The sequence below is a fragment of the Artibeus jamaicensis genome, unplaced genomic scaffold (assembly GCF_021234435.1).
Source record: "Artibeus jamaicensis isolate MK-2021 breed Jamaican fruit bat unplaced genomic scaffold, CSHL_Jam_final contig_1132, whole genome shotgun sequence".
NCBI classification, from domain to species: domain Eukaryota; kingdom Metazoa; phylum Chordata; class Mammalia; order Chiroptera; family Phyllostomidae; genus Artibeus; species Artibeus jamaicensis.
This window is the reverse complement of record NW_026521221.1, coordinates 7,243,765-7,271,762: the sequence shown is the minus strand read 5'-3', so window position 1 is coordinate 7,271,762 and position 27,998 is coordinate 7,243,765. Positions and strand designations below refer to the sequence as shown.

At 52.9% G+C, this 27,998-nt stretch overlaps 2 protein-coding genes across 4 annotated transcripts; one reads left to right on the top strand and one right to left on the bottom strand.

The window, feature by feature from the left end:
* Window positions 1-2,799: 2,799 nt before the first annotated feature.
* On the bottom strand, window positions 2,800-15,051 carry SPINT1 (serine peptidase inhibitor, Kunitz type 1). 3 transcript variants are annotated; one of them, XM_037161797.2, is made up of 11 exons: window positions 14,452-15,051; window positions 13,725-14,264; window positions 6,894-7,021; window positions 6,623-6,761; window positions 6,366-6,536; window positions 6,172-6,198; window positions 5,712-5,837; window positions 5,546-5,596; window positions 4,403-4,573; window positions 4,145-4,192; window positions 2,800-3,715 (listed from the first exon to the last, which is right to left on the bottom strand). In XM_037161797.2, the coding sequence occupies exons 2-11, from the start codon at window positions 14,179-14,181 to the stop codon at window positions 3,504-3,506; spliced, it is 1,530 nt and encodes a 509-aa protein (XP_037017692.2). In that variant the 5' UTR covers window positions 14,182-14,264; window positions 14,452-15,051; the 3' UTR covers window positions 2,800-3,503. The 3 variants fall into 3 exon arrangements, with proteins under 3 accessions (XP_037017692.2, XP_037017693.2, XP_037017691.2); XM_037161798.2 differs by having other exon boundaries at window positions 14,525-14,644; XM_037161796.2 differs by having other exon boundaries at window positions 13,725-15,051.
* PPP1R14D (protein phosphatase 1 regulatory inhibitor subunit 14D) lies at window positions 14,452-27,246 on the top strand. Its single transcript, XM_037161827.2, has 5 exons — window positions 14,452-14,532; window positions 20,206-20,478; window positions 26,464-26,547; window positions 26,748-26,780; window positions 26,973-27,246. Exons 2-5 carry the CDS (start codon window positions 20,230-20,232, stop codon window positions 27,036-27,038), a joined length of 432 nt encoding a protein of 143 aa, XP_037017722.2. The 5' UTR covers window positions 14,452-14,532; window positions 20,206-20,229; the 3' UTR covers window positions 27,039-27,246.
* The last annotated feature ends 752 nt before the right edge of the window (window positions 27,247-27,998 follow it).

Sequence of the window (27,998 nt, the reverse complement as noted above, 5' to 3'; positions counted from 1 at the left end):
CCAGTCTTTACGTCTGCCTTGTACTTCACTTAGGTTACCCTGCCCTGCTTACTGGGCGTGGCTACCTCCCTCTCCCTGTGGCGCCACCCCTAGTAATATGGCCTGCTTACCTGCCCATGTCTTCAATCTGAGTTTAGGTCACTCCTTCCCCTGCTCAAATCCCCAAGTGCCCAACAATACGGCCTCCACCCACCAACCTCCTGGCTTGCCCTCTCAGGGCTTGAGCCAAACTGAGCAGCTTGCTTGTCCCCAAATGAAACTAGATCAATGATCCCCACTGCCCAGCTGCTGCTCGCCATGATTTTGTTTTGCCTGGAACAGCCACACCTACCAGGTCATCTTATTCTGTACCTCCTTTGTGAAGCTCCATGGTTTGACCAGCCTGTGCTTTCTTCTACAGTCATTTGCCAGGTCCCTCAAATCTACAAGCATGGGGAACGCTGAAATAAATAAGAACCCATCCCTGCCCTGAGGAGTCCCGCCCACATAAGGGCAGACATATACTAAACCAGCTGTGTACGCTCAGCAGAGCTGTGTATATGTGACGGAATGGAGGGCAGCGATGAATTCTGCCCGGAGAAACAGGGAAGGCTTTTTGAGCTGGATGACAGTGTAAATAGGAGCTTTCCAGGGATCTGAGGTAGAGGCAGCTGCCTGCGTAAAGAAATGGAGGCATGAAATTCTGAGAAGAGTTATTTGGGTATGGAAGGGCAGAGGACAGCTTGGGAAGTCAGAGATTAAGGAGCGATTTGGGAATTAAGTTGTTGTGTTACAGTATTTGCATCTCCTCTGCCTTTATTCCAGAATGTAACTCCAGGAGAACAGGGGCCGCGAGTCAATTTTCATTGCTTCACACCTGACACCTGCCTGGGACTGTGTACTCTGTTCAAAGCCTTGCAGCAACAAACGCAGCGCCCAGTAACGGTGAGCGCGCCCCCTAGTGGCCTCTGCGTGATCCCACTTCCAGCCGCTGTGGGTGACCCAGCAGGGCCCTCCCTCCATCCAAGCGGCTCTTACCGGGATTGGTGCTTTGCCAGGCATGGTCTCACTTCATCTTTCACCCTTCCCTGAAAGGAGGATGCCTCCTTCGGTCCAGATTTATTAAGCACTTGTTCTGTTTTGATCACTGTTCTAGGCATTGGGATACAGAATTTCATGAGGCATTAACCTCCTCAGACCTGGTAGTGCTTTTAGAGAACTGAAGATGATGGGAGTTGACTAATGCCTGGCAGTGGTGGAGGGACCCAGAGAGAGCAAGGATGGACGAACAGCTGGTAAATTGGGAAGCGAAAATGAAGTGTCCTGTTCTGTCCCATGCACCAGAGGGCTTCAGGTTTAATTCCCAGTCAGGGTACATGCCTAGGTTGCGGGTTCGGTCCCTGGTCAGGGCGCGTGGGTAGGCAACGAATCAGTGTTTCTCTCTCTCCCCCTCTGTCTCTAAAACCAATAAACATAAAATGCAGGGCCCCATGAAATGGGAAGAGCCAAAGCAAGCTAACAAGCCCAACCCCTTGCCATCTACTCAACGTTTAGCGATACATTACCATTTACTAAGATTATGGAGCACGGGGAGACCCGGACATGACTCAGAAGCCACCTGCGGCCCAGCAGAAAGACAGGTAAGTAAATGGAAAGGAAAAGGGGGTGCTCTGTGCTCAGGGTGCTGTTAGCGGCCACAGGGGTGAGAAGCAGGAATGCCACTCACTTGGGTGTGTGCGGGAGGGTCTCAGAAATAAGAACTTGAGTTTGGGCTAAAAAATGAGAAACAGGGAGGTGGTCCAGGCTGAGTACAACAGGCACAGAAAACAGACGTACGCAAGGTACCCATCGAAAGGAGGCCCATCCATCCTGGGGTGCTAGGACCCTCTGCTTCTAGGTGACCTAGGTGTTTGCCTTCTGGGTGTGTGCAGTTCTGTTAACTCATTGAGCTGTATACTTATGACTCATGCATATTCACCCAAGGTACGCTTCAGCTGTTTAAAACCAGCCCCCGACCTCTCACACTGCCATCTAATTTTCCTGTATAGCCCTCCAGACTAGACTCTGCAGCGCTAAGACTGTGAGAGCTTAGCCATCAGCCTCCTCACCTGTAGAATGGAAACAACAGTGCCCTCGTCACAGGGCTGTGCGCTGAGACAGCAACTAGAGACGGCGAAGCCCCTGCCTATATTGACAAGACCAAATTTCCGATGATTGTTCTAATGATTGGCAGTATCTAGCACATAGGAACTCAATTATTTGTTGACTAAATAAAAGAATGATTTTTTTTTTTTTGCACCAAGACGTGGCTCAAACAAAGAGAGGGGTGTGGGTGGAGTGGAGCACCTCAATCAAAGGCCCCTGGGTAGGAGTTCAGATTCTGGGGGCAGCTGCTCCTGGGAAGCCACAGCTCCTGTGGGTGGGAAGGGGACAGTGGTGACCTGGGCCAGATGGGACCCCTGTCCCTAGCCCCCACACCAAAGGGAGTGAAGATAAGAACCGAGGTTCAAGTCCGTGTGGCCACACTTCCTGTCCTCAACTACACACTGAAGTGAGGACTTGCCCCGGCTGCAGAGGAACACTACACAGCAGCACTGCAGCTTCCCCGCGCCCCTGCCCCCGCGCCCCCCCACCCCTCCCGCCTGGTGGTCAACCTTGGCACTTCTCTCCACCCTCAGGGGCTGGGGCAGTTTCGGGAAGGGTGGGAAAACCTGCTAAACAGGGTGGCCAAAGCCTGAACCGGTTGGACTGGGCGGTCACAGCTCCCCCCCCCCCACCAGCCGGGTCTCTCTCTTGGCCCACAGAGCAGAGGCAGAAGCCTCACAGGACAAACCATTTTATTACACTGTGGGTGGACTGGGGCCTGTGGGAAGTGGGGGCTGGTGCAGGTGTGGGGCCGGAGAGCCCTGGGAGTGCAGTGAGGATGGGGCAGCTCCGGCTCCATGTGCCAGGCCAGGCCGAGTGGGGTTCATCCTTGTGGGAAGGGGAAGAAGCAGCAGAGGCCAGAGAGCCACTTTCCATAGCTCTCATCCACCTCCACAGCATTAAATAAAAATAAGAACTCTGTACAGCACAAAATATATAGGGAGGTCCTTACCCCAGCTCTGGACTGTGCAGAGCAGGAGGGGTGGGGCCTCCAGCCTCTGACACTGCCCAGACCCCTTCCTGACACCACATCACAGTGTGGGGCGGACAGCTTTGAACAGGAAACAAAACTCCAACTTCCTCTTAAATCCTAGGCAAGGCAGGTCCATCTACATGTAGAACTCCTGGCTCAAAGTTTCTCTGCTCCCCTCAGACACGAGTTTTCTCAGGAATGAGTGGCCTGAGCTCAGCTGAGACGTCTCTGAGAGGGACTAGAGCCCTGGTCTCTGAGGCAGAGAGGCCTGGGAAGTAGGCAGGAGGGGTCTGGTCCCAAAGTCTTTCCCAGTCTAGGCCTCCTTGGTAAGGAGGAAGCAGGGCCAGAGGAGGGCTGGCGAGAGCCCGCGAGAGCCCTAGGCCAAAGGGCCGAGGCAGCCCCAGGCTCACAAGGGTCGGGTGGTGTGGTTATAGACCAGGTGTTCTGTGTCCTCGGTGGTGGAGACCGTGGAGCTGGCAGGGGTCGGGGGTGGGGGGTGGCCATGGTGGTATCTGTGGACACTCTTTTTCTGGTTCTTAAAGAAGCAGTACCCCAGGATGGCTACCACCACCACAATGCAGGTGACCAGGAGCACGGCAATGGTCATCTCCACGGAGCCTGGGGGAAGACAGGGTAGAATGAAGAGCTCCTGGGACGTGCTCAGTTGTTACCCACCCCCAACTCTGTATCAGAAACACCGAGTCAAATGGATGCCTGGTGTGGAAGGACCAGCAGCACACGAGCAGCCGAACTGCTCTCTATCTATTGGGAGCTCAGTGAGAGATTCTGCTGGGCCGCAGGTCTCAGCTCCAGGTTGCTCCACACCCAGTTAGCTTGGAGAAAGGCCTGGGACGATGGCAAATGTTTAGCACGCACTCTGCTGGGCTTCCCTTCCCTCTACGGCAGGTATCGCTACTGCTTGTGACTCTGCCCTCTAGCCAGCCCCCGAATCCTTCTGAACACAGAGCTGGGGAGCCACAACCAGTTGCGTGGAGTTGATCCTTTAGCTGATACTACTCGTTGGCAACAGGGCAGTCCGGGGCTTACCTGCGTTGGGAATGGGGCTTTCCCGCCGCAGACCAAACACATCCTTCTCTACAAAGTGATGGGGGAAGACAAGTCAGTGTTAAGTGCTGACACTCAGCTCCTTCCAGTGCCCCAGGCCCCCCACTGCCATCCTCTCCCACGGCCATTTCAAGCACTCAGAGGACTCAGTGTGACCAGCCCAGGCTTTGGGACAGAGCACAGTGCTCTAGCTACGCCTTTCCCCTCCCCATCTTCCACCCGCTCCAACACCCTGCTCACTGGAGATGCCATGACAGGACTCGAGACACTGATGCTCCTCTTCAAAGTTGTTCTTGTTGCCATAGCAACCACCATAGGTAAAGCGGGCGCAGTGCTCAGTGAAGGGGTTGTAGTACCAGCGAGGGATGCTATCCTTGCAGACACCCGTGTCTGGCAGGTCCACGCAGTGCCCTGGGGGGTGAAGTGCAAGCAAAGGGGTGAGAAAGCCCACGGGGCCTTCCTGCTACTGTCTGCCAGGCCCCCCGTGGTCGCTGCCCACCACCTCCCGACCCGCGTCCTACTGAGGAAGCCTGTGGTTCAGTGCGGGCCTCGGGGGGCCCCAGGAATATCTGGCCCATCTGCAGTGTTGCCGGAAGCAATAAAGACAAATCCTGAGCAATGTTCTTAGACACAGAAGTAAACCACCCTGACTCACATAACTATTTCTTTTTCAAACGTCTCTCAGCTTTTCTGACTATGTCAAAGTCTCGGTTTTCTCTCCTGCAGTAGATGATCTATCTTTTAACAAGAGAATGCCCTGGCTGGTGTGGCTCAGTGGATTTGGGTGCTGGCCTGCGAACCAAAAGGTCGTTGGTTCAACTCCCCATCAGGGTACATGCCTGGGTTGCAGGCCAGGTCCCCTGCAGTTGGGGGTGTGCAAGAGGCAACTGATGACTGATGTTATCTCTCGCACATTGATCTCTCTCTCTCCCTCCCTTCCCCTCCCTCTAAAAGTAAATAAATAAAATCTTAACAACAACAACAACAAGAAGAGCAGCTCAGGGTTTAAGCCTTGGCAGGCACCTACGTCCAGCTAAAATTTATTATTGTTTTATTATATATGTTTTAATAGTCAATCTCAAGTTGTGGCATGTAATAGTGAATTTCCATTCATAGTAGTGATATGAAATTTCCTTTTTGATACATTAAATTAAAACAGTAATCAATAAAACAATATTCAGTCAACGCCACCTCAGTGATCCGTGGACAGGGCTAAATTTCTGAAGGTATTAAGAGGCTGACTCTGCTTGGGAAGCAGAGCCCCAGGAGGGAACTGGGAGCCCACTCTGGCTCTTTCTGCCCAGGGCCTGGCACACAGAGAGCACAGAGAGGATGGCAGTGCCAGTGCCCGCCCTCGCCCGGAGGGCCTGGGGGGAATCTCACCTTTGTCACGGGGGAAGTGGAAGTTCTGGAGCTCCTCGAAGCCTCTGGTGTCTGCGAAGATGACAGGTCAGAGGCACGGGCCCAACGACAGTCTCCCAGGGGTGCAGGGCGGACGGTCGGGACCGCCCCCTCTGTTGCCCACCACCCCTGAACCCCTGGGCCTCACATTTTTCACAGGTGGCCTCGTCGGAGGCGTCAGGGCAGTCGGGAGTGCCGTCGCACTCCAAAAAGCTGTCAATGCAGCAGCCGTCGCTGCAGCGGAACTCGGTGGAGTGACAGGTACCGGAGCACACTGGATGGGGGTGGGATGGGGAGGGGGAAGGTCATGCTCCAGCAGAGGCCAGCAAGTACCAGGGGTTCCTTGTCTACCTGGCCCTCTCTACCCCAGCACGGAATCCTGAGGTGTCCCCTCTCCCCACCTGTCCCGCCTGAACCCTTCTGCACACACGCCGGGCAGGTCCTGACAGGAGGACCCCAGGCTGCACGGGGTGGGGAGCTTATGGTCCCTCTGCATACTATGAGGGCAGGAATGGGTTGGGCAGAAGCAGCCTGGTCAAGGGCACGGATGTGATATGGGCTGGAGATGTGGTAGGGGTGAGGGGACCAGGAAACGGAGCAAAGCCCACCTGTATGATGCCTTTCCTTGGAGGGGCCTAGGAAAGAGAAAACAGAAGTGAGAGGAGACAGAGCCAGCCCAGCAGGGTGAGCCGATGGGGGGAAGGGGCCCTGGGAGCTGGGAGCTCTCAGGCCCACCTCCCTGACTGGCGAAGGGAAACCACCCGCCCTGGGGGAAAGTTCACCTGAACCTGCAAAGGCCCACCTTTCACATTGAAGCAAGCTAGCTTGCACTCTTCCTCCCAAAGGTAATTGTTCTTGTTGCCTGAGCAACCTCCATAGACAAAACTCTTGCAGATCTGTTCTTTGGGGTCGTAGTACCAGCGGGGAAAGGAACCACGGCAGCGGCCCACCTTTTTGGTTACCAGGCAGTAATCTGTGGGGAGGGAAGCTTGTAAGGTGGGCTGCGGGGCCAGTGACAGAGGGGCGTGGCTCCGCATGCTTTCTCCCCACTCCCCTCACCTTCCGTCTGCTTGGCGGAGAGAACGCTGACTGTGATGTTGGCCGTGTTCTCTGGCTGGTTTGGGCTGGCCAGTGTCAGCTGGAACAGGTAGGTGCCTTCCTTGAGTCCCCATAGCTCCACCTGGTCCGAATCATTCCTCTGTACATAGAAGAGGGTATTAGGCTGGGATTCCCTGATGCCCGCTGAGCTAGCCTAGGCCCTCCCAGCCACACAGCCCCCCCAGGGAGAACAGAGCCGAGGGGGAGTCAGGGAGCCGGACCAGTGTCTCACCTCTACCCTGACATCCGGGTCACCCTGCAGTAGGTGCCAATCTGTGTTCTCCATACCCTTCAGCACCAGGGGTTCCTGGGGCTGTACCTTCAAGTCTATGCCTTTCCAGAGCATGGGGGTCCGGGACCCTGGGGGGACGGAGAGGTAAGGTCAACTCCTGCTGAATGGACCAGATGTCTCTGGGGGGGCAGGGAGCTAACATGGGCCACACCTAGACAAACCTAGAACTTGGCAGCCAGCATGGGGCATAGGTGGGAACCCACAACTAAATCATCTTCTTGCTCTCTGTTTATATATATTATTATGTCTTTGGTATACTAAAGACCTTTTTAAGTTGTAAGACTCACTTTCTGAAACAAATTCCTATACAGCCTGTGCCATCTGATCTGATTTAGGCAGAAAGTATATCTATTTTAGGGGGAAGCTTATTCCTCTCTTCTACAATCAGTAGGTATTGTGCTAACTGCTTTAAAAAAATTAAATATTTTTGAAAAGCCAAATAGTAAATACGGAATTAACACCCATCGCCCCTCTCTCTGCTGCCCAACTGCTGCTGACAGACACCTAAGCACAGAGTCCCCAGGCAGCAACGTGGCAAGTCTTGGTGTCCCCAGGTGACTGGCCACAGGAAGAGGGTGCCTCTGCCACCTCAGACAGACTCTGCCCGCAGTCATGAGAGGGCCTGAGGGAACACGCCCTCCCTCAACCTGTAGTGCCTGAGCCCGAGGCTTCCCTGGTCTCCGGTTAGGGGCTGGAGAGAGAAACAAGCACACAGCCGGATCCCTGCCCGTACTGGGTTGAATGGTGGTCCCCCAAAACCTAAGTCCATGTCTAAGCCGCAGATCTCGTGCATGTGAACATATTTGGAAAAAGGGTCTTTGTGGGAGTCATCAAGTTAAGCGTTTCCACACGAGATCATCCTGGATCAGCTAAATGCAATGACAAATGTCTTTATAAATAAAGACAGAAGAGAAGAACAGAGTGGAGGGGGAAAAGGCTCTGTGAAGACAGAGGCAGACACTGGAGATAGGCAGCCGCACGCCGAGAAGCCCTGGAGCCACCAGGAACTGGAAGGTGCAGACTGACCTCCTCTAGGGCTGTCAGAGCGAGCTCGGCCTTGCCGACACCTCGATTTCGGACTTCCGGCCTCCACAACCGTGAGACCATAAATTTCTGTTGTTTTAGCCACTCAGTTTGTAGAAATCTGCTGCAGTGGCCAGAGGAAACTAGTATTGCCCGTGAGGGGACCACAGTCCAGTTAGGCAGATAAGACCCAACAACCGGAAGCAACACGGGAGAAAAACCCCAACCAGTGAAGTGACAGGTGGCAGGTGTGCAGCACAGGAAGCGGATGGGCATCCACAGACTCGAGAGCCTCTGAAAGACTGGAAGAGTAAGGGAAGATTCTTCTGGAGAAGGGAGAAATTATTTCTTTATTCTTTTATTTTTGTTTTTGTTTGTTCGATCGTGGGAAAGAATGTGCTGTGCTGTTGATGACAACAGAAAATGTGAGGGTCCAAAGCAAAGAGCTGGGGGTTTTCAAGGCTGATTTGGTGAAGTTAAGGAGAGCAGCTGGCCTGGACAGACCTCAAAGTGCCCTGAATGCTGGGCCAGGGCATGTAGACACAGCAGGAGTGACATCCAAATGTTTAACAACTGGTGGTACAGGAAGGGCAGACTGGCCGTGAGAAGTGGTGCCGAGTCCTAGAAGCCCTGACTGCAGCAGACACTGACCTTCTAGCTGCAGGATCAGAGTCCAGGAGCGCTAAGGTAGGGGCCAAGGGCCTGGGTAGCAGGGTCACTCCTGAGCTCCAGGCAATAGCTGTTTACTCTCTGTTTGGAATGATCTCTACGGAACAAGGAGCGAGGAGAGCGGACCGGTGTGGTGGGTCAGGTCAGGTGCAGTGGAAATGCTCTGAACTAAGGGGCGGCCAAGGGGATGGAAAGGAGGACGTTAGCAACCGTGCTGAGCAGACGCTGCGGGCCTGACAGGCGCTGGCAACTGGGGAGGAGGCAGGGAGCAGGCAAAGGGAAACCAGATCTAGAGGGAATGTGTGGGTTCAGTCACAGAGGAGGTAAACTTGAGGGAGGCAACACCATCCAGAGGGGAGGTCTCCAGTGGGAGCTCCAGAGAGGCCAGGGCTGGAAACACATCTGGAGTCCTAGTTGGGTTTTTTTTTAGATTTTATTTCCTTATTTTTAGAGAGGGGAAAAGGGAGAAAGGAACATCGATGTGTGGGAGAGACACTGACCAGCCAATTCAGTTACCCTTCATAAGCCCCCCAACTAGGGACCTGGCTCACAACCCAGGCATGTGCCTTGACCGGGAATAGAACCAGTGACCTTTCAGTTCTCAATCCACTGAGCCACACCAGCCAGGGCAAGAGCCATAATGATGAACAAAGTTGCCACTTGTTAGATGTATACTGGGCACCGTGCTGTGTACTCACCCTGGCATGGGCACCATGGGTAGGCAAACGAGGCCCACAGTCCAAATCCAGCCCACCATGTAGTATATTTTCAAATGGTTGAAAAAATCAAAAGAATACTATTTTGTGACAGATGAAAAGTCCAAACCAACCTCTCCTTTTCAGTTCCATATTATGGATGGCTGCTGTCACCCTACAACAGCAGGACTGAATAGTTGCAACAGAGCCTGAAATATTTACTGTTTGAAACTTTACAGAAAGCTTGCTCACGCCTGACCTCCACTGCCCATCTTCCTCAACACCCTGCCACAACTGCGTTCCCATCGCTCCTTCCAGGGGAGGGAACTGGCACCGGAGAGGTTCAATGCCTTGCCCAGGGCCCCCGAGTTTCTATACGGCAGAGCTGGGGTTTGAATCCTACTCGGACTCCATAGCTCATTTTCTCTCCAAAATACCATGCTGCAGGCCACCCTCCTGCTTAGAGGTGTAATTTTGGCTACTTTTACAATCTTGGGATGTTTTGTATTTTTCTTTAAAGACTCATTTATTTTTGGAGAGAGGGGAAGGAGGGAGAGAAGCATCAATGTGTGGTTGCCTCTCATGTGCCCCCTGCTGGGGACCTGGCCCACAACCCAGGCAGGGGCCCTGACTGGGAATCCAACCGGCAACCCGGCAACCCGTTGGTTTGCAGGCCAGCACTCAATCCACTGAGCCACACCACCCAGGACTTGGATTTTTTATTTTTAATTTAGGTAACAGATGTACATGATGTAAAATTCAAAAAGTACAAAAGGGTGGTGAGAATTATGTTCCCTCTTCTCCTTAAACCCCCGTTCCTCTTTCCAGAGACATCTATTCTTAGTAGTTTGTGTGTGTGTGTGTGTGTGTGTGTGAGAACAGAGACAGTATTGGATTCACAAGCAAACAAGTTCCTCTTGTTTTTCTCATATCTTGAGAATAATTCCATAGCAATGTAAAGAGTTTCATTTCTTTTTCTTTTTTGGTTGCATATTACTCACTGTATAAATACATCATAATATGCAACTTATTTAACCAGTCCACTAGTCTCTCAATTTAGTTTTCCCTTGCTTCCTCCCTCCTTCTCTTCCTTCCTTCTTTTCTAACAACGAAACTGTGCTGCCTCGGGGGTTTTTATTATTATTGTTAAAGTATAAGCACAGTAGCCCTGGCTGGTGTAGCTCAGTGGATTGAGCACAGGCCTGTGAAGCAAAGGGTTGCCGGTTCGATTCCCAGTCAGGGCACATGCCTGGGTTGCTGGCCAGGTCCCTAGTAGGGGACATATGAGAGGCAACCACACACTGATGTTTCTTTCCCACTCTTTCTCCTTCCCATCCCTTGTCTCTAAAAATAAAAAAATTAAATATTTCAAAAAACAAAACAAAATAAAATATAAGCACAGTATCCGGTTATAGGATGTGCGGGCAGACACCACGATCTTTCCCATTCTTTGCTGGTACAAACAGTGCCACAGCGGACAAGTGGCTGGCACACTGTCCTACACATGGGTGAGTAGAGCCGCCTCGCAAACTCCTCCAGGCGGAACTGAGTTGTAGTAATATGCATTTAGTTTTGATGGACACTGCCCTCCACAGGGGCTCTGCAGAGCAGATGTCCGATGAGCAAGAGTTCAAAGGAAGAAAAGAAGGCAAAGAAATCACAACAGCTGGCTGGCGCTGAGTCACAGGATTCCTCCTTGATAAGGCGGAGAAAGCGGATACGGCAGGGACTCTCAGAGGTGGTCCCAGACAGGTGAGAAGGCCAGGACACACAGTGACAGCAAAGCGCTGGGCGTGGAGCGCTTATGTAGAGAAACATGTCAGACTGGGCAGAGGTCTGCAAGAACGAGAAAAGGGACTCTGGTTTCCAGGGGCCAGGGGGAAATAAAATGGAGAGCAGGTAAGAAAACTGTTTGCCTGGAACCACCCCTCAGTCCCGTAGCTTAGCTGGAGATCAGGTGAGGCCAAGAGAGACCGGCCCTGAGGTAACCTCTGCAACTCAAAGCAAAAGGGGCAGTGAGCTGCGAAGAGTCCATTCCACTCCCTGCATTTCACAGAATGTGATCGGCTGTGTGAAAGGGGAAAGAAGATGGACTACTGGGCAGTATACCGAACAGGCAGACAGGCTAGCCCGACGGGCACCCAAGGTGGAAGTGGCAGACTTTGTGCCAAATTAACAATCCCACCCCCACACAACTGGTAGACCCTGGTCATCTCCAAGTCCCAGTGTTCAGGAGGCAAGAGGCAGATGACCTGTTCAACCACTCCCTTCTTCCCACCCCAAGAGAGCAAAGGGCCAGGGTGGTAATAAATCCAGCCCCTCCCCCAGCTGCCAGGCCCCAGGACATCTGCAGGCAAACACAGACTCCACCTCCGAAGCCACTCCTCCAACGGAAAGGGGGAGAAGGTAGGAAAAGAGGAAGGAGCAAGGTACTCGGAGGCCACAGGAATCCGGACTGAACTGGCCTGGCTACACGCAGAAAGGAGAACAAACAAACCCACCCTGGGAGGGATTTCTCTACCTAATACAAGAATCAAAGGTTTAGAAGCCGCAAGCACCTGCCCACCCTGCCTGACATACAGGCTTTATCCTGCTCTCACCCCGCTCCAGCCTCTCTAGGGGACTCAACTGAGAACGGATCCCTTCACACCACACAGCTTCTCCCACTCCCCAAGGCATGCAGCACAATGAAAATGGCCTGGAGTTCACACTCAGTCCACGCCCTATCCAGCTTCCTAAGTGCCCAGGAAATCCCCACTCCATCCTGTCTTGTGCTCAACAGGCCAGTCTGGTGGGCGGGAAGGTTTTCAATGAGGAAAGCTGGTTCTAAGACCTTGTGGCTCATCCAGCTCAGCTCCCTGACCAGACCCCAGAGTTTCAGGCACTGGCCAGGAGTGGGACTCAAGTCAATTAGAGTCATCACCACCTACACTGTCTGCTACTTCCTGTGGAACAGGCTCGGGCCCTGGCCCAGTGGGATCTGGTGGCCCAGCCTGGCCCAGAGATGGTGCTCCCTCCTGGAATTCCCATCCTAGTCCCCCAGGAGAGCTCATCGAAGGAATAGGGAGAAGCGAGGGTCCCTAACCCAGGAGAGAGGCTAGTCCAGAAAAGAGCTGGAGAGGACAGTCCCTTCTCCACTCTCCAGAAATGTGACCACCCCTGGACTCAGCCCCAACCCAGTCCTGACCCTGGGCTTCCTAGTCTCTGGCTCAGAGACAGGTTTCTTCCAGAAGGGTGGTCTTGTGTAAAAAGCAGCACAGGACATTTGGAGGTCCTGCCTAGGGTTGAGTCCCAGGTCTACCATGTATGCAACATGAGAGTCAGTTTCCTAATCTGAAAAGTGGGACTACTAATAGCAAGCACCCTTGTCAGAGCTGGTTATCATGAGGCCTCCGTGAGAGGCGGAATGGCACTGCAATCAGAAGAGCTAACCGAGGTTATCAGTCGCAACCCTTCCCTGCCCTGGAGCCCCGCCTGGCCACAAAAGCAGGTGGAGGAAGTGCGGAGTGAAGGCTTCAGGAGGAGCCCTGATCCCAGCTAGTTGCTCAGTCCCAGGAGAAAAGAGGAGGAGCCCTGACCCCCACTTTGCCCTTATCCACGGAAGTAAACAAAGTGAGCAGAGAGCTTGGTTACCAGATCCTAAGCAGGGAGAAAGCTCTGCCTGGCTCACACGCACACACCTGCCCGGACACACCTGACATCCCTCCCCTACCAGGTATACATACTGGTGAACTGACTCACCCAGCAGTCCTTCGCACCCCCACCCCAGAGCCTCTGGCTACTGTGCCCACAACAGCATCCCCTCCCCTTTTGGGTCAACCCGAGACTGGTCTTGTTCTTTAGTCTCTGGGGTCTGGTGGCTTTCCCCCACCACAGAAGGCCAAGAGGTGGGGGAGGGGTGCACAGACGCTAACCAGTCCCAAGTCCATCAGTAGGGGAGGAGACACTCCACCAGGCTCATTTGACAGGGCCTCAAGGTGCCTCAAACCAAGCTCGGCTAGGGCGGGTGGCTGGCCCAGAGGGTACCTGCTCCTCGCCAGGCAGCCTCCAGACAGCTCACTCCCTGACTCAGCATTTCAGGGCCAGAAGTCCAGGGAAGGTGCCTCCTCCACCACCCACACACATCCCAGGGCACCAACCCACTCAACGGCACCCTGAATTCAGGAGCAAGTCTGGCCTTTAGGATGTTACTCCGCCTCACTCCCCCAGACTGCCAATTGTTTACGGTTCACACCGCCTACTTCTCCGGAGGAGTTGGGGTGGGGTGGGGGTCAAGACCCCCCACTCTACTCCTAGAGTCTGCTGAAGCTCGACTCTCAGGATTCCATAACGCGCCCTTTTCTGAGTCTCCCCAAACCCATCCATCCCCACACCACCGTCTTACCTCCAAAGCCCTGGGTCCGCAGCTCGCGGTAGGAGCGGTAAACCTCCCTGGTGAGGTAGTTGACAAAGCCCTCCCTAGGCGCAAACTTGCACACAAAGTTCTGCCCGTAGAGGCAGTTGATGAGGAAGCAGGCGGCTATGGCGTCCTCCCCGCCGGCGGGCTGCCGCTCCACCAGCGCCAAGTTGCAGTTCTGGGTGGTGCAGCAGGCGCGCACGCAGTCCCGGCCGCGGCGCACGGCGGGGGAGCCCAGAAAGGTGGCCCCGTTGCTGACCGAGGCTTCGGTGTCAAGTACAAAAGCGGGCACCCCGGGGGTAAAGCGGCCCAAGCAGGAGGCTCCTTCTGGCTGCGCGGGGGGCGTGGGCGGCGGCCCGGCGGCGGTGCCCGGGAGGCCGAGAGCACACAGGAGCCACACGGCGACCGCTGGGATGCGGGCCTGGGAGAGGGGGACGCCAGCCATCGTCCGCCCAGAGGCCGTCGCCCTCCAGCCCACGGGGGTCACCTTCACAGTGCTGGGCTCTGGGCTCCGAGGGTGCTTGCGACCTGGGAGCGGGGAGGAGGCAGAGCAGGAGGCGCACGGGATCAGCGGGGAAACCGGATCGGCCGGGGAGACTTCGAGGGGGGCGGGCCGGCGCAGAGGAAGCGAAGGGGAGGGCTGGGGAGCAGGGGCGCCCCGGGAGCCCAGGCCGCCAGACCCACGGCCCGAGGGACTGCTAAGGAGGTCACGTACCCGGACACTCGGACTAGCGCGGAACAAAGAGCCAAACATACTCCGAGTCCGCTCCGCCTCCGGCCCGGGTTACCTGCGCAGGTGAGTGGGGTGGGGCCCGCGCTGTTGAGGTTCCGGTCCCGGCTTCCTGCGCGGCCCCAGTGGCCGTTTCCGCTCAGGTGCGGGGTGCACTGCCGGTCGGCCACCTCCACCCCCTAGTTTCTGGCGAAACTGAGTCACCGCGGCCGGGCGGGGCGGTCGTTAACCCCAGCGCGCCCGCCCGGCCCACGCCCATGGCGCTTGGGTCGGCGCTTCCCGGCCCCGCCGTCGGAGCAGCTGCCCCGCGGCCCGGGATCCCCGCCGCCTCCCCCGCGGCCGGGGACGCCCTGCCCCTGCCCCGGGCCGCGCCCCTGGAGGCCGCTGCTCTGCGCGACTCCACCGAGTCCAGCTCGCGGGGGAGCCCGCGCCCCAGCACAGCACCCCCGGGCTCCTGACCCCCCGGACGCGCCAGGACGCGCCGGGGAGGACGACGGGCGCTTCGGGAGGGGGCGCCCTGGGGAGGCTGCTTCCGGGCTCCCTTTGGGGTGCGGCCTAGTCCCAGGCTAGCGGTGGGGAAATGGGGAAAGCCGACGCAAAGGGCTTTGCCGTCGTTCTCAGCCCCCGAGAAGTAGTTTACATCTGGTGGCGTAAGAGGTCCCGGAAGCTGTGCGGCTGCACCTGTGATAACCGGGTGCCTGCGCCCGCATCGCCGCCCGGGAAGCCCTCCTCCTGCCGCCGTGAGACGCGGGCTTCATCCCTTTCGCTGCCAGGCCTCTGCTGGTCCGCAGTGGTGTCCACCCCCTTTCTCGACTCGTACTAACGTTTACTCGTTTGTGTCCTTTGTAGTTTGTGTCGGGGCCGAGTCCCTCTCAGCGCTCAAGGGTCTGCTGCTCCCTCCTCGGGCCACAGGTTCCTTCTCGTATACCACCAAGAAGGTCTGGAGCTGGCCACTTTCTTCCAGTAAAACGCTGTCCTTGGAAGTAGAGGTTCCAGCTCACCAAAGCAGCGGAGTAACTTTACAGAACCGTGGATTCTTTGAAGCAGTACTCATTGCTTTCTCTGAGTGGAGAATCCCTCTTAAAAACCATTCCTCTGGCTGGTGTAGCTCAGTGGACTGAGCGCGGGCCTGCGAACCAGACAATCGCTGTTCGATTCCCAGTCAGGGCACATGCCTGGGTTGCAGGCCGGTTCCCTGCAGGCCAGTTCCCAGCAGGGGACGCAAAAAAAAGGCAACCATACATTGATGTTTCTCTCCCTCTCTCCTTCCCTTCTCCTCTAAAGATAAACAAGTAAAATCTTAAAAAAAAAAAAAAAAACATTCCTTACAGAGCAAGATTGATCCTATTAATGATCTCCCCAAAAAAGAGATGCCACCCATTTTCATGCCACTTAACACTCACCCCCACCCCTAACATGGGAACATTCTTCCTAATTTCTCTGGAACAGCTTTACCTGCTAGGTCTGGTAGCCAACCATTTGGTCATTTTTCTGGCTGAACTGCGACATCTCCCAGCTGCCCACATAAGGGTGAGAATCTGGGGTCTGTCTCCCTTTCTCTGGAGTTTCTGAGTTTTTCCCGCAGCCCCTGGCACAGCGGTGAACATAGGGTAATCAGTGATGATATGCTGGCAGTGAAGTAAATGATCGTGCAGTTACTGGGAAGAAAGGGTTTGCGGTTTGATTCCTGTCTCCCCCCATACATTATACATGAGATTCCTAACACAGGAGACTGTTTCCTTGTGGTACTATTACATCACTGCAATTTATATCACATCCATTATACACACCTTTACCAAAACACCTCCTTTTATCAGGCCCAATTGACAGTGTTTCTCAGCACTTCCCACATATTGCCCCATACACTCAAACCAAGAAAGTAGGTACTATTTTTCTCTCTGTTTTACAGATGAACAGACAGGTCAGACAGATGAACTAACTTGTCCAGTCCCATGGCAGTTTGGTGGCAGAGTGGGGACCAGTGTCCTGGCAGGCCAATTCCATTGCTTCAAGAGGGCTTTTCCACACTTGAAAGTCTGAGTTCAGGGGGAAGTTCCACCTCAAATTCAACCTAACTGAAAAAAACTTTTCTTCCAGTGGCGAGCAGCCGCCACTCGTTGAGAGCATGCCTAACTGCTGGTGTGCAGACAGCTCTGAGAACAGTTTGCACTGCGCCGAGAAGTTTACTAGCTCTTTCAAGTTCACATATGAAGAGTGGGAGACAAGCCTGTATCCGGGCTGAGCCTGTGGGCTTCACACTCAGACTACGGGGTTTAATTCTCTTTTCTGCCACTTACGATCCGTGTGCCTGCCTCCTTGTTTACAAAGTAGGACTTGGTGAGGATTAAATGAATTCATACAGAGGAAACATGTGACACCATGAGTGCTCAATAAGTGTTACCTGAAAAAGTGACAAGGCCATAATTTCATCCCATCTCTCTGACGTTAAGGACCGTACTTCTAGGCCCGGCTGGCTAGCCCGGTGCACTGCAGCACACCCCCGTGCGCCAAGGTGCCGAGCGCCGAGCGCCGTCCCCGTCAGGCACGTGCAGGAAACAATCAGTGAGTGTGTAAGCGAGTGCAGCAAAAAAGCGACGTTTCTCTCTCTCTCTCCTTCTCAAATGAATGACTAAAAAAACAAACTAAGGAAAAAACTACATTTTCCCCATTCCCCTAAGCTGTTTCCAACACACTGAAAAGAAAAAAATTGCACATGAGGGGAAAAAAGTCTAACAAAGAAGTGGAGGTGATGGTATTTGATGGTGGGAATATGGGCTAAGATTTTCTTCTTTTTAGTCTCTAAATGAGTTTCCAAGTGCCCCTTAGCGAACACGGACTGCTTCCACGATGAAGAGAGAAATAATACATCATGACAACGTCCACATTTCTCACATTTAATCCTAAGCTGCTCTTCTCTCTCCCTGTTTTCTCCTGGCCTCATTGTCCCAGGGACGTTGGAGCCATCTGTGCCCCCTGCCTTTCCTTGGGCTTCCTTCCTGCCAGGCCTGGGTCCTGGCAGTCTTCCCTGGTAATGGCTCACATCTCTCCCTCCTTGTCTACTGCCACTGCTGCCCTTGCTCTGGGCTCTGCACCCGCCTCCAGACAGACCCCCAGCCACCCTGCACACTGCATCAGATTCCCTCTTCCGCCCCTGTCTCCATCCGCCCTTCACCTGTTCAGACGCTCAGTGGCCCCCAAGAGCCTCCTTAGCAGTGTGTACAGCTGTTGCCTGGATGGATTCATGAAGCTGTTTGTGGAGCAGCAGAGAGGGGTTGAGCTGTGGGGGCCTTAGTTAAAGGCCTTCCCCTTGCATACAGGGAACAGAAGCCCCGTGATTTGCCCTCTGTATGTGCAGAGACATACAATTAGTATGTGACAGAGGCCAGCCCAGATTTAAGGTCTCTTGACTGCCAGTGTTGGGCCCCTATTAGGATTCTGACCTGCCTGCCTTTCTACAAGGAATTTCCATTGAAGAAAGTCCTCAGATCAAAGGACTTGCTCTCCTGGCACTCTGGCCACCTGGCCTCAGGCCTCCTGGGTGCTTGCCACCCCAGGCTTCAGCCACCGTCACTTCTGCCACCCTGCTTTGCCCTGAGCCTATGCCTTTCCCTCCCCTGCCTTAGCTAGGCTCCTGCTCCTCTCTGGGAACAGGTCACTAATAAACCCTGACTGCATGCTAATCGATTTCCTGGTCTGTCATTCTTTATACGCATCTGCAAGAACCAGGTCTCTCCCATCAACAGTATCCCTGGTACCAAGCATTAGTCTTAGGAGGGGGTGGTTTGGTGAGAATATTCAGGCCTTAACACCAAGACTAGGTGAGGACCGCGGAGTGTGTTGTCTCAGATGGTGCAGTGGTAGATGGTCTGTGAAGACAGACCCGCAAAGATGGTAGACCAGACCTCGCCTTCCTGTGCTCTTCCCACCAAGAGGGAGTGTCTATCCTTTCCTTCCCTTTGACTCTGTAACTTGCTTTGACCAATAGGACATAGCAGAGGTGGTACCACCTGACTTGCAGGTCTCAGCCTCGTGGCTTCCATTTTTCCTCTTAGAACCAATTGTGATGTAAAGAAGTTTGACCCCGTAGGAGAGAGGTCACCCAAAGAAGGCAAAAGAGACTCTGGGGTCCAGCTACCGCACAGCCAACCCCGCTGAGGAGTGGCACTAAGCGTTCTCAGCCCTAATCCCGTCGCCCCAGCAGAGATCGGCTGCATCTGCCAAGCCCTGACCAAGTGGCAGATTCATGGACACATAATGGCTGTGTATGTCTTAGCCTTTAAACTTTGGGGTGGTTTGTTATGTGGCAATAATAACTGAAAGAGAAGGGTAACATATTTGTAGAATACAGTTTAGTTTCTATAGTCTAAGTAAAAGCCCACTAATTGCCTTGATAAGGCAGAACAAAGGATTTTTTATGAAGAATTTTGGGGAAATCATGCAATATTTTTCAAGGTAAGGCTGTTGTCACTGGATTAATCTTTATTTAAAGAAGATGCTTCCTCTCAGACACTGCTGCAGCCCTAAAGGGGCATTTTTAAAGATTCTTTTAGTCATAGAAGATGATAAATTAAGTAGAACATTTTTTTAGAGAGAGGGGGAGGGGGGAAGAAAGAGAGGGAGAGAAACATCTGTCAGATGCTGCCCCCAGCCGGGGACCCAGCCTGCAACTCAGGCATGTGCCCTGACAGAGGATCATGCCGGCGACCTTTGGTTTGCAGTCCAGCACTCAGTCCACTGAGCAACACCAGCCAGGGCAGAGGAGAAACTTTCATTTTCATTTGTTTGTCCTTCTGAGATGGTCATTAAGAAATTAGTGTTCTATAACTTTTCTAAAAACGTTCAGAAATTTTTCTTACAAAGGACTATACAAACGAAAACACCCTTCATTTGGAATGCAAGGGTGTCTAGAAGCAGTAGTCCCCTGACACCTGGTAAAAGTTTGCAGGTTTTCTCTGTGTCAGGAAGGATGGGATTCAGGGGAGGGTCATCGATGCTAAAACGTGGCTTCCTAAGCAGCTGCCTCTGGGAAAGGGAGTTGGAGGCAAGCTTGGTACATTTGTCTTTGCAAGCACACAGGGCCAGGCTAACACAGCAGTGCCCCTTCCCTCACATATTCCTAGAGGCAGCTCACATTCAGACACACCCAGACCCAAGAGGGCACTGACTCCACGAGGACCACTGGTAATCACCCCCTAACTCCCCGGGGAAACTGCTTCCCGCAGAGCCACACTCTGAGGCAGGAGCTCCTGCCGGCCAGGGACGCTGCTGCTGCAGGGCTGCTGCAAGATCTCTCCGACTGCCGCTTCCCCAGGTGGGCCTGGTCCCAGGGAAGTGGAATGCGGAGGGTTCTCGGGCAGGTGTGACCCCGGTCCTGTCCCAGAGCTGGTCAGAGAGCACAGAGCACAGACGTGCACCCCTCCGGACCCAAGGTCCTCTTTCTCCTCCCAAGGCACAGCATCCTCTTGACCTTTGCTTATCTGCAGTTGATGTCACTGGGGGCCTCAGAAAGGGATGCTGGGGCACAGTTCAGCTCAGGAGTGCCACTGGCTGGCAGCCTGGAGCCAGGAGTCTGGCATTCCCGGCACCAGACGAAAAGCCCTGGAGATCTTTGACCCCTGCCGCTCCCAGAGCCTTGGCCCTCCCGCCCTCTCTCCCGCCTTTCTCCCTTGCTGGCCTCTTCTGTTTTCTGTCTCCTCACTTCCCTGGCACCCTTGCCCTGACTGGTGGTTTTTATCCCAGCTCCTTGCCCAGGCCAATTCCTCCATGCTGTCTTCAAGCCCTGCTTCCTGCACTCCTCCCGACCCTGACAAGGAGGGCCCCAGTAAGAAGGTGCAGTGGGCTTCTGGGAGGAGGAGAACATCATCCACAGACTCCAAGTCCCACCCCGACCCCTCCAAAGCGTCCAGGTCCCGGAAATCAAGCCGGCTGACAGTGAAGTACGACCGGGGGCAGCTCCAGAGCTGGCTGGAGATGGAGCAGTGGGTGGACGCCAAGGTTCAGGAGCTCTTCCAGGTGCGTAGCATGGGGGAGGGTGGGAGACAAGGTGGCCTCAGGCTCAGCGGGGGGAGGGGGAGTGGGGCCTGAGCCCGAGGGCTGCTCTGAAGCCTGAGGAGGAGCTGAAGGGTGGATGCAAGGTGCTCGCTCCCACGGAGAGAAAGCTTTCCCCAACAGGTAAAGCATGGGTTTGCAGTCCAGAAATCTGGCCCCTCGGGTCTGGGCTCTGCCTGTAACTCTTCCTAATCTGGGGCATGTCTTTTACCATTTCTGAGACTTGGTTTCCTAATCAATGAAACAGGGTCTATACATCCCTGACAATATCTCTTTTTAGGATCTTTTGATGCTCCAACGAAATAATAGAAGGGCTACTTTTATTTACTTTTCATCCTCAACACACATGTGTAGAACTGCATTGTCCAATGCTGTAGATATCAGCCATATAATGATTTAACTTTAAATTAAAGAAAATTACAAGTTTCTCAGTTATACTAGCCACGTTTCAACTGCCCAAGAGCCCCATGTGGCTAGTGGCCACCATATCGTCAGCTCGCATGTGGAGTGTTTTCATCACTGCAGAATGGATAGAGCCGGACTAGCGTGCCCAGCACCAGCACCAGTCGCTGACCTAGGCTCGGCCCTGGCTCTGCCTGACTACCCTCCACTGCACCCTGGGAAGAGGACAGGGCTTGGCATATATCTTAGATATCTCCAGTTGGGGTCCTAGAGGAATACAGTAACTGCAGCGTTAGCAAGGGTGACGTTTTGAGCACTAAGCATGTGCTAGGCACAGTGCCAGCGTTGGACACACGTTATTTCACGCAGCCTCCCTGTGACTCCCTTAGGTAGGCCCTGTTTTACCATGGTGGAGGAAATGGAGGCTTAGCGATGTTGAGTAACTAGCCCAAGGTCACACAACTAGGAAGCTGCAGGACCCGGCGCCGCACCGGGGGCTCTGGCAGCAGAGCCTGAGCACTTACTTGGGCATTTAGTAACTCTCCACACCTGAAGTGCTTCAGACAGGAGCCAGTGCTGTGGCTGCACCTCAGCTGAATTTAATTTAAATCTACTAGGGTGGGGCTCAGGCACTGGCCTTTATTTAAAATAAGCTCCACAGTTGATTCCAGAGTGTGGTTGGCACTGTCCCAAGCCAGAAACCAGCAATCCTCCTTATCCACATACGAGGAGAGAGAGGGGAAGGGAGGGAGAAAGAAAGGGAGAGAAACATCAATGTTCAGCTGCCTCTCATGTGGCCCCCACTGGGGACCGGGGCCGCATGCAACCCAGGTACGAGCCCTGACTGGGAATCGAACCTGCAACCCTTTAGTTCACAGCCTGCGCTCAGTCCACTGAGCTACACCAGTCAGGGCTCTTCTCTTTCTTGACTTAGCTCCTTTTTCCTTTTTTTCCATATAACAAAGTTATTTTTATTGATGATCGTGTAATAATCAGAAATAGTGGTTTTCCTGATTTGACTCTTTTTTCCCCCAACCACCACTCCCACCCTTTCTTTTTCCTTCTGGGGGCAGCAAGGACCTGCGGTTCTTCCAGGGGAGGGCTGTGTCAGTTGGGGTTGGGGAGAATCATCCCTGCAGCCCAGGCTGTCCCAGGAAGCTCACTGGGCCATGCATCTGCTTGGTCCAGGTATTGGCCATGACCCCTGCTGCATCCTGGGGTAGGTGGGACATGTCCTGAGGCTGAGAGCAGGAGCGGCAAACTTTCTTGGCCTGTGTCTGCTCTTGGCCTGTGACCTTGCAGGACACCTTCACTGCCCTTCACTACCGCCAGCACCCTCCCTCTCTTGATCAATTTCAACTTCAGATTGTTGTGCACTTGTGTGAAAAGTCTCATATTTCAGCACCACAGGACAAATCCAGGCATCAAAGAAACTACAGCCAAATCTTGTTTTGCAACATTAAGGGAAGGGGGAAAGTGGTGCAATAATGAGCTCGTAATATTAGAAAACAGGACAGGTGGGAGGATGGCTTCCAGGCAATGAGGGATATAAAACACCTGGCCTGCAGTTGCCATGGCAATTGTCCAAAGGTGCCAGGTAGCAGCAGTTCCTCTCCCAATCCCTGCTCTTTTCATCGGGAAGCAGCCAAGTGACTGGGGAAGTCCCAGTGGCTGATCACCCTGGGCAGAGACCGAGTAGCAGAGCCTCCAGGTTGACCACGCCCCAGCTCTTACTTTACAGAGCCTCTCACCAACCCCCCCCCCCCGGGCTCCCCCCACAGTCTACCTCAGATGACACCACTGGAAATGGTTTCAGGGATGCAACACTGCTTATGTAGGTTGTTTTAAGGAGATTCAACCTTCCTTTGTTGGAGGGCCCCACCTCTCATTAGGTGTGCAGCCTGCTTTGCAGTCCTCAGAGGAAACAAGTCTGGGTCCAACCCAAACCAACAGATTCGGGGGCCCTGCAGCTCCTGTGGGTCAGAGGGGGAGCTAGATCTTGCTACTAAGCAAGCACTTAAACATTCATAAGTTTCTCCTATTTTAAAAAGACTGTTGCTCAACAACCTGTCCCCTTCTAATTACCAGCCCATAACATGTCTCCTTTAGGAAAAGACTACTTAAAGGATTTGTCCACCCTCACAGTCCTTCTGTACCTTTCCCCTTCCTATCACCATCCAAAACACCCAAGTCTGGCTTCTGTCAGATTTTTGAAACATTTCTCTCCTGTGGCTTTCAGAACACCGTCTTTCCCTGCTGGCAGCTAACATTTTGATGCAGCCCTCAAGATCATAAAAAATGAGATCGTAAGAAACAATCTGTTAGCCTTCCAACTCTAAGAAACGGTTGTTAGTGAATATTTGAAACAAACATTGTTTGCTCATCCCTGAACCTTACGGCATTGCTGGTCCCGTAGTGGAGAGGTCATAGGGCTGAGGAGGGAGTGGAGGTGAGAAATGGGTCAAATCTGGCAGCGTCTGGCAGGGGACTGCCACGTGTCCTCCAGAGTCAAGGTGCACCGCGTTCGTTCGTCTCAGCAGTTGTTTGATATATCTGCCCGTTTTCTGAAAATCCAAAGAAAACAACTTGAGGAGAAGAATATTTGGATTATAAGGTGAGCCCATTTCTCAACTCCAGGCTGCAGTGGGAATCTGACTCTAGGTAATGCACATACCTTATATTCTTTTTTAAAAATATATTTTATTGATTATGCCATTATAGTTGTCCCATTCCCCCCTTTCATTCCCCTCCACCCTGCACACCCCTTCCCCACCATCCCCCCTTTAGTTTATGTCTATGTGTCACAAGTTCTTTAGATTCTATACTTCCCATACTATTCTTGCCCTCCTACCTGTCTATTTTCTACCTATTGTCTATGCTACTTATTTTCTGTACCTTCTCCCCCCATCTCCTCCTCCCACTCCCCTGTTGCTAACCCTCCTTGAGATCTTCATTTCTATGGTTCTGCTCCTGATCTAGATGTCCTCTTAGTTTGCTTTTGTTTTAGGTGTGGTTCTTAATAACTGTGAGTTTGATGTCCTTTCACTGTTCATCTTTTTATCTTCTTTTTCTTAGATAAGTCCCTTTAACATTTCATATAATAAGGGCTTGGTGATGATGAATGCCTTGAACTTGACCTTATCTGAGAAGCACTTTATCTGCCCTTCCATTCTAAATGAAAGCTTTGCTGGATAGAGCAATCTGGGGTGTAGGTCTTTGGATTTCATGACTTGGAATACTTCTTTACAGCCCCTTCTTGCCTGTAAAGTCTCTTTTGAGAAATCCACTGACAGTTTGTTGGGAACTCCTTTGTAGGTGACTATCCCCTTATCTCTTGCTGCTTCTAGGATTCTCTCCTTCATTTTAATCTTGGCTAATATAATGATGATGTGCCTTGGTGTGTTCCTGCTTGGGTCCAACTTCTTTGGGACTCTCTGAGCTTCTTGGATTTCCTGGAAGTCTATTTCCTTTGCCACATTGGGGAAGTTCTCCTTGATTATTTGTTCAAAGAAGTTTTCCACTCATGGCTGTTCCTCTTCCCCTTCTGGTACCCCTATAATTCAGATGTTGGAACCTTTAAAGATGTCCTGGAGGTTCCCAAGCCTCTCCTCATTTTTTCTGAATTCTTCTTTTTTCATTCTTTTCTGGTTGGATGTTTCTTTCTTCCGTCTGGTTTGCTCCATTGATTTGAGTCCCAGTTTCCTTCCCATCACTGTTGGTTCCCTGTATATTTTCCTGCATTTCACTTAGTTTAGTCTTCATTTTTTCATCTAATTTGCAACTAAATGCAACCAATTCTGTGAGCATCCTGAACACCAGTGCTTTGAACTGTGCACCTGATAGGTTGGCTATCTCTTTGTCGCTTACTTGTATTTTATCTGGAGTGTTGATGTGTTCTTTTGTTTGGGCCATTTTTTTTGTCTTGATGCACCTGTTACGTAGTGAGGGGCGGAGCCTTAGGTGTTCACCAGGGCAGGGCAACCCATGTCACTGGGTTGTGAGGCTGTATGTGGGGCAGGGTCCGAGAGGGAACAATGGCACTTGCTCTGCTCTCTGCCGATTTCAGTCACTTTCCCCACTTCCTCCAAGCAAATTGGGCCCTTCTGGTGCTGGTTCCTGGGTGTGTGAGCTTGTATACATTCTAGGACCCTGTGGGTCTCTCCAGCAAACTCTCCTGTGAGGCTGGGAGTCTCTCCCAGTGCCTCAACCCCCAGAGGTGTTTTCAATCAGTGGTTTGAGGCTTTATTTCCCTGTGCTGGGACCCTGGATTGCGCGGTCTGTCTTGCTCCCCAGTTTCACCTAGTTTATCTGCATGTGAATGTGGGACTGCCTGGTCAGCCAGCTGCCTTGCATGCCACACCCCTCCACAATCCACCACCTGGCTGGGTTCACCTGCTGCAGCGCCTATTGCGTCTGGGGTCTGCCAGCTGCTGCTTTGCTGAGAGCCCTCTCTGCCCAGCCACCCGACCCCGCCCCTTCTACTGGTCTGGATGAATGTGTCTACTTTAACTCCTTGGTTGTCGGACTTCCATACAGTTCCATTTTCTGTCAGTAATGGTTGTTGTTTTGTTTATAAATTTTTGTTGTCCTTATTTTGGTTGTGTGAGGAGGCACAGTATGTCTACCTACGCCTTCATCTTGGCCAGAAGCTCTCATCTTTAATTTTATAACATCTACAGTCTAAATTTTTTCAATGACTATAATAACTTTTAAAGATGGCTTTATTCCACATACCATACAATTCGCTCACTTAAAGTAGAAAATTATGTAGCTTTAAGTGTCTTCACATGATTGTACAACCATCACATTTTAATTTCGGGCGTTTTTATCACCTCTAAAAGAAACCCTGTACCATCGGCAGGCACCCCTCGGTCTCCGCCACCACCATCCGGCCCTGAGAAACCACTGATCCATTTCATGTCTCCACAGATTTACCTGTTCTAGACACTTCAGACGAGTTGAATCATAAATAAGTAGCCTTTTACAACTGATTTCTTTGACTAACAATGTTTTCAAGGTTCATTCACATTGTAGCACAAGTCAGTACTTTATTCCTTTTATTGATGAATAATGTTATATGGCTGCGTCATATTTTGTCTATTCATCAGTTGATGGGCACTTGCCTCGTTTCTGACTCTCTAGCTGGTGTGAATGATGCCATGGTCAATGCTCAAGTGCAGGTTTTTTTGTGGACACATGTTTTCGTTTCTCCTGCAAACAGACCTGGGAGCAGAGCTGCTGGGTTGGACAGCTGTATGTTTAACCGAATTGCCAAACTGTTTTCCAAAGCAGCTGCATCATTTTACATCCCTACCAACAATGTATATAACTTTCGAAATGAAATGCACTCTTTTTAAAGAACTCTGGTGCTGTGTCCAGTGGAACACAGTAGGTGTTCAGCTGCCGTTGTGGAAGAGTGTGTGCTTTGAGTGAGGAGAGGGACTGAACACGGGGAATGGAGTGGGCAATGGGTTCGCCCCCGACAGTGACCTCCATTCCAGCACTGGCCGGCCAGGCCTCTCTGAGCCTCATGTGATTCCCAAACAGGATCAACCAACCCCTTCTGAGCCTGATATTGACCTGGAGGTGCTCATGGAACTCTCCACAGAGGAGCAGAAAACTCAGTTGGAGGTAGATTGGGAGGCTGGGCTCCGGGCCCTGGGGTTGAGGTTGCAACCTGGGCTTGGACTGAGGGGAACCCAGGAACCCAGGTTCTGCCTCTCTGGGCAGAGGGGGAGAACCAAATCAGAGGGGAGAATTCCTGGAAGACTGAGTGGGGGCTTGTGGGAAAGTGCTGTGGCGCTGGGACCCACTGTCTGTTTTCTACCCAGGCTCTTCTCCGAGACTGTCCCCGCCCCACAGAGGTAAGGGTGCTTTTCTGTTCCGGGGGTAAGAGGATGCCCAGTGGGGAGGCAGTTAATGAAAGGGAAGCTGGGCCTTGCATCTTTCCCCCCTCCCAGGCTCTAGGGAGATAATGGGGTCAGCCAGGAATAAGAGAGGGCAGTGTGGCGGGTGGGCGTGAATCCACGCCTTAATCTTATCTGTTTCTCCCTCAGCCTTTTATCTCTGAGCTACTCAGTCAACTCAAGAAGCTCCGGAGACTCAGCCGGCCTCAGAAATAGGACCTGGGAGGCTGGGTCAGCAGCCTGGGCACTGTCAGGCCTGCTCTGAGTCTCTGCACCCTGGGCTGAGAGGGAAGTGGCGTCCCGGGACATGGACGAGGAACTCTGGAAAATGAAGAGGGGCCTTTGGACACCCCTGTTGTATACAGTGACAGCTAGTTCTCGTCATCTGGGTTTCCATGAGCCAGCCACACTGTTGCCCGGTGCTTCTTCCCTTGACAGCCAAGTGGATAAAACCTTTAGAAGCCCCAGCTGCACGGAGTGTGAAGCGTGTATCTGGGCTGAGGGAGGGAGGGGAGAGGGTTGAAGTGATACACCAGCATCCTGTATCACTACACTCTATCCACACACCCCATCCACCCAAACATGCAAACAGTCCTTGAGAATTTAAAGATGAAGGTCACAGTTCTACTTCAGGGAGACCACAATCCAGCAAGGCCCAGAGGCTAAGACACAAAGCATCCTGCCATCAACGTGAAGAGCTCAAGTGCCAAAGACTAGTGTTGAATCCCAGAGAGGTAATGGGAAAAAACTTGGGTCTGGGGCACCAGGGACGCTTAAACCCTCCAACCCCGAAATGATGCAGGTAGGCGGCCTGACGTTGGGAAGTCTTCCTGGAGCTGGCTCCAGCCAGAGGAGGAGAAAAGCAGAGGGATGTAAGGGGTACAGGGCAAAAGGCCAGGGGTCAGGTCAGGAGGGAGTTGCTGCAAACAGACACTGAGTCAGCATGGTGGCAGGCTGGGCCAGGAGCCCTGGGAGGTGGTGCCCTTTAGGAGCAGGGCAGGAAGCAGGGCACACAGCCACTGTTTGTGCGAGGGGTCCGCGTGTAGAGACGCCAACAGCCCTGAGTGGTGGGTGTGGCCTAAGGGCCAAGTTGGGCTGCCCAGAGGACACACAGTTCAGCTCAGATGAACGAATATTCATGCCTACTGCCCATGCCGCCTCCCAGAGCGGGGTACT

Coding starts and splice junctions, on each gene's coding strand:
- SPINT1 (XM_037161796.2), bottom strand. CDS start 14,490: ATGTTTGGCTCTTTGTTCCGCGCTAGTCCGAGTGTCCGGGTACGTGAC. Junction 6,762..6,893: donor ACCCGGATGTCAGGGTAGAG/GTGAGACACTGG, acceptor TTCTATGTACAG/AGGAATGATTCGGACCAGGT. Junction 4,574..5,545: donor CCACTTCCCCCGTGACAAAG/GTGAGATTCCCC, acceptor TTCACCCCCCAG/GGCACTGCGTGGACCTGCCA.
- PPP1R14D (XM_037161827.2), top strand. CDS start 20,230: ATGCTGTCTTCAAGCCCTGCTTCCTGCACTCCTCCCGACCCTGACAAG. Junction 26,548..26,747: donor AGCAGAAAACTCAGTTGGAG/GTAGATTGGGAG, acceptor TTTTCTACCCAG/GCTCTTCTCCGAGACTGTCC. Junction 26,781..26,972: donor ACTGTCCCCGCCCCACAGAG/GTAAGGGTGCTT, acceptor TTTCTCCCTCAG/CCTTTTATCTCTGAGCTACT.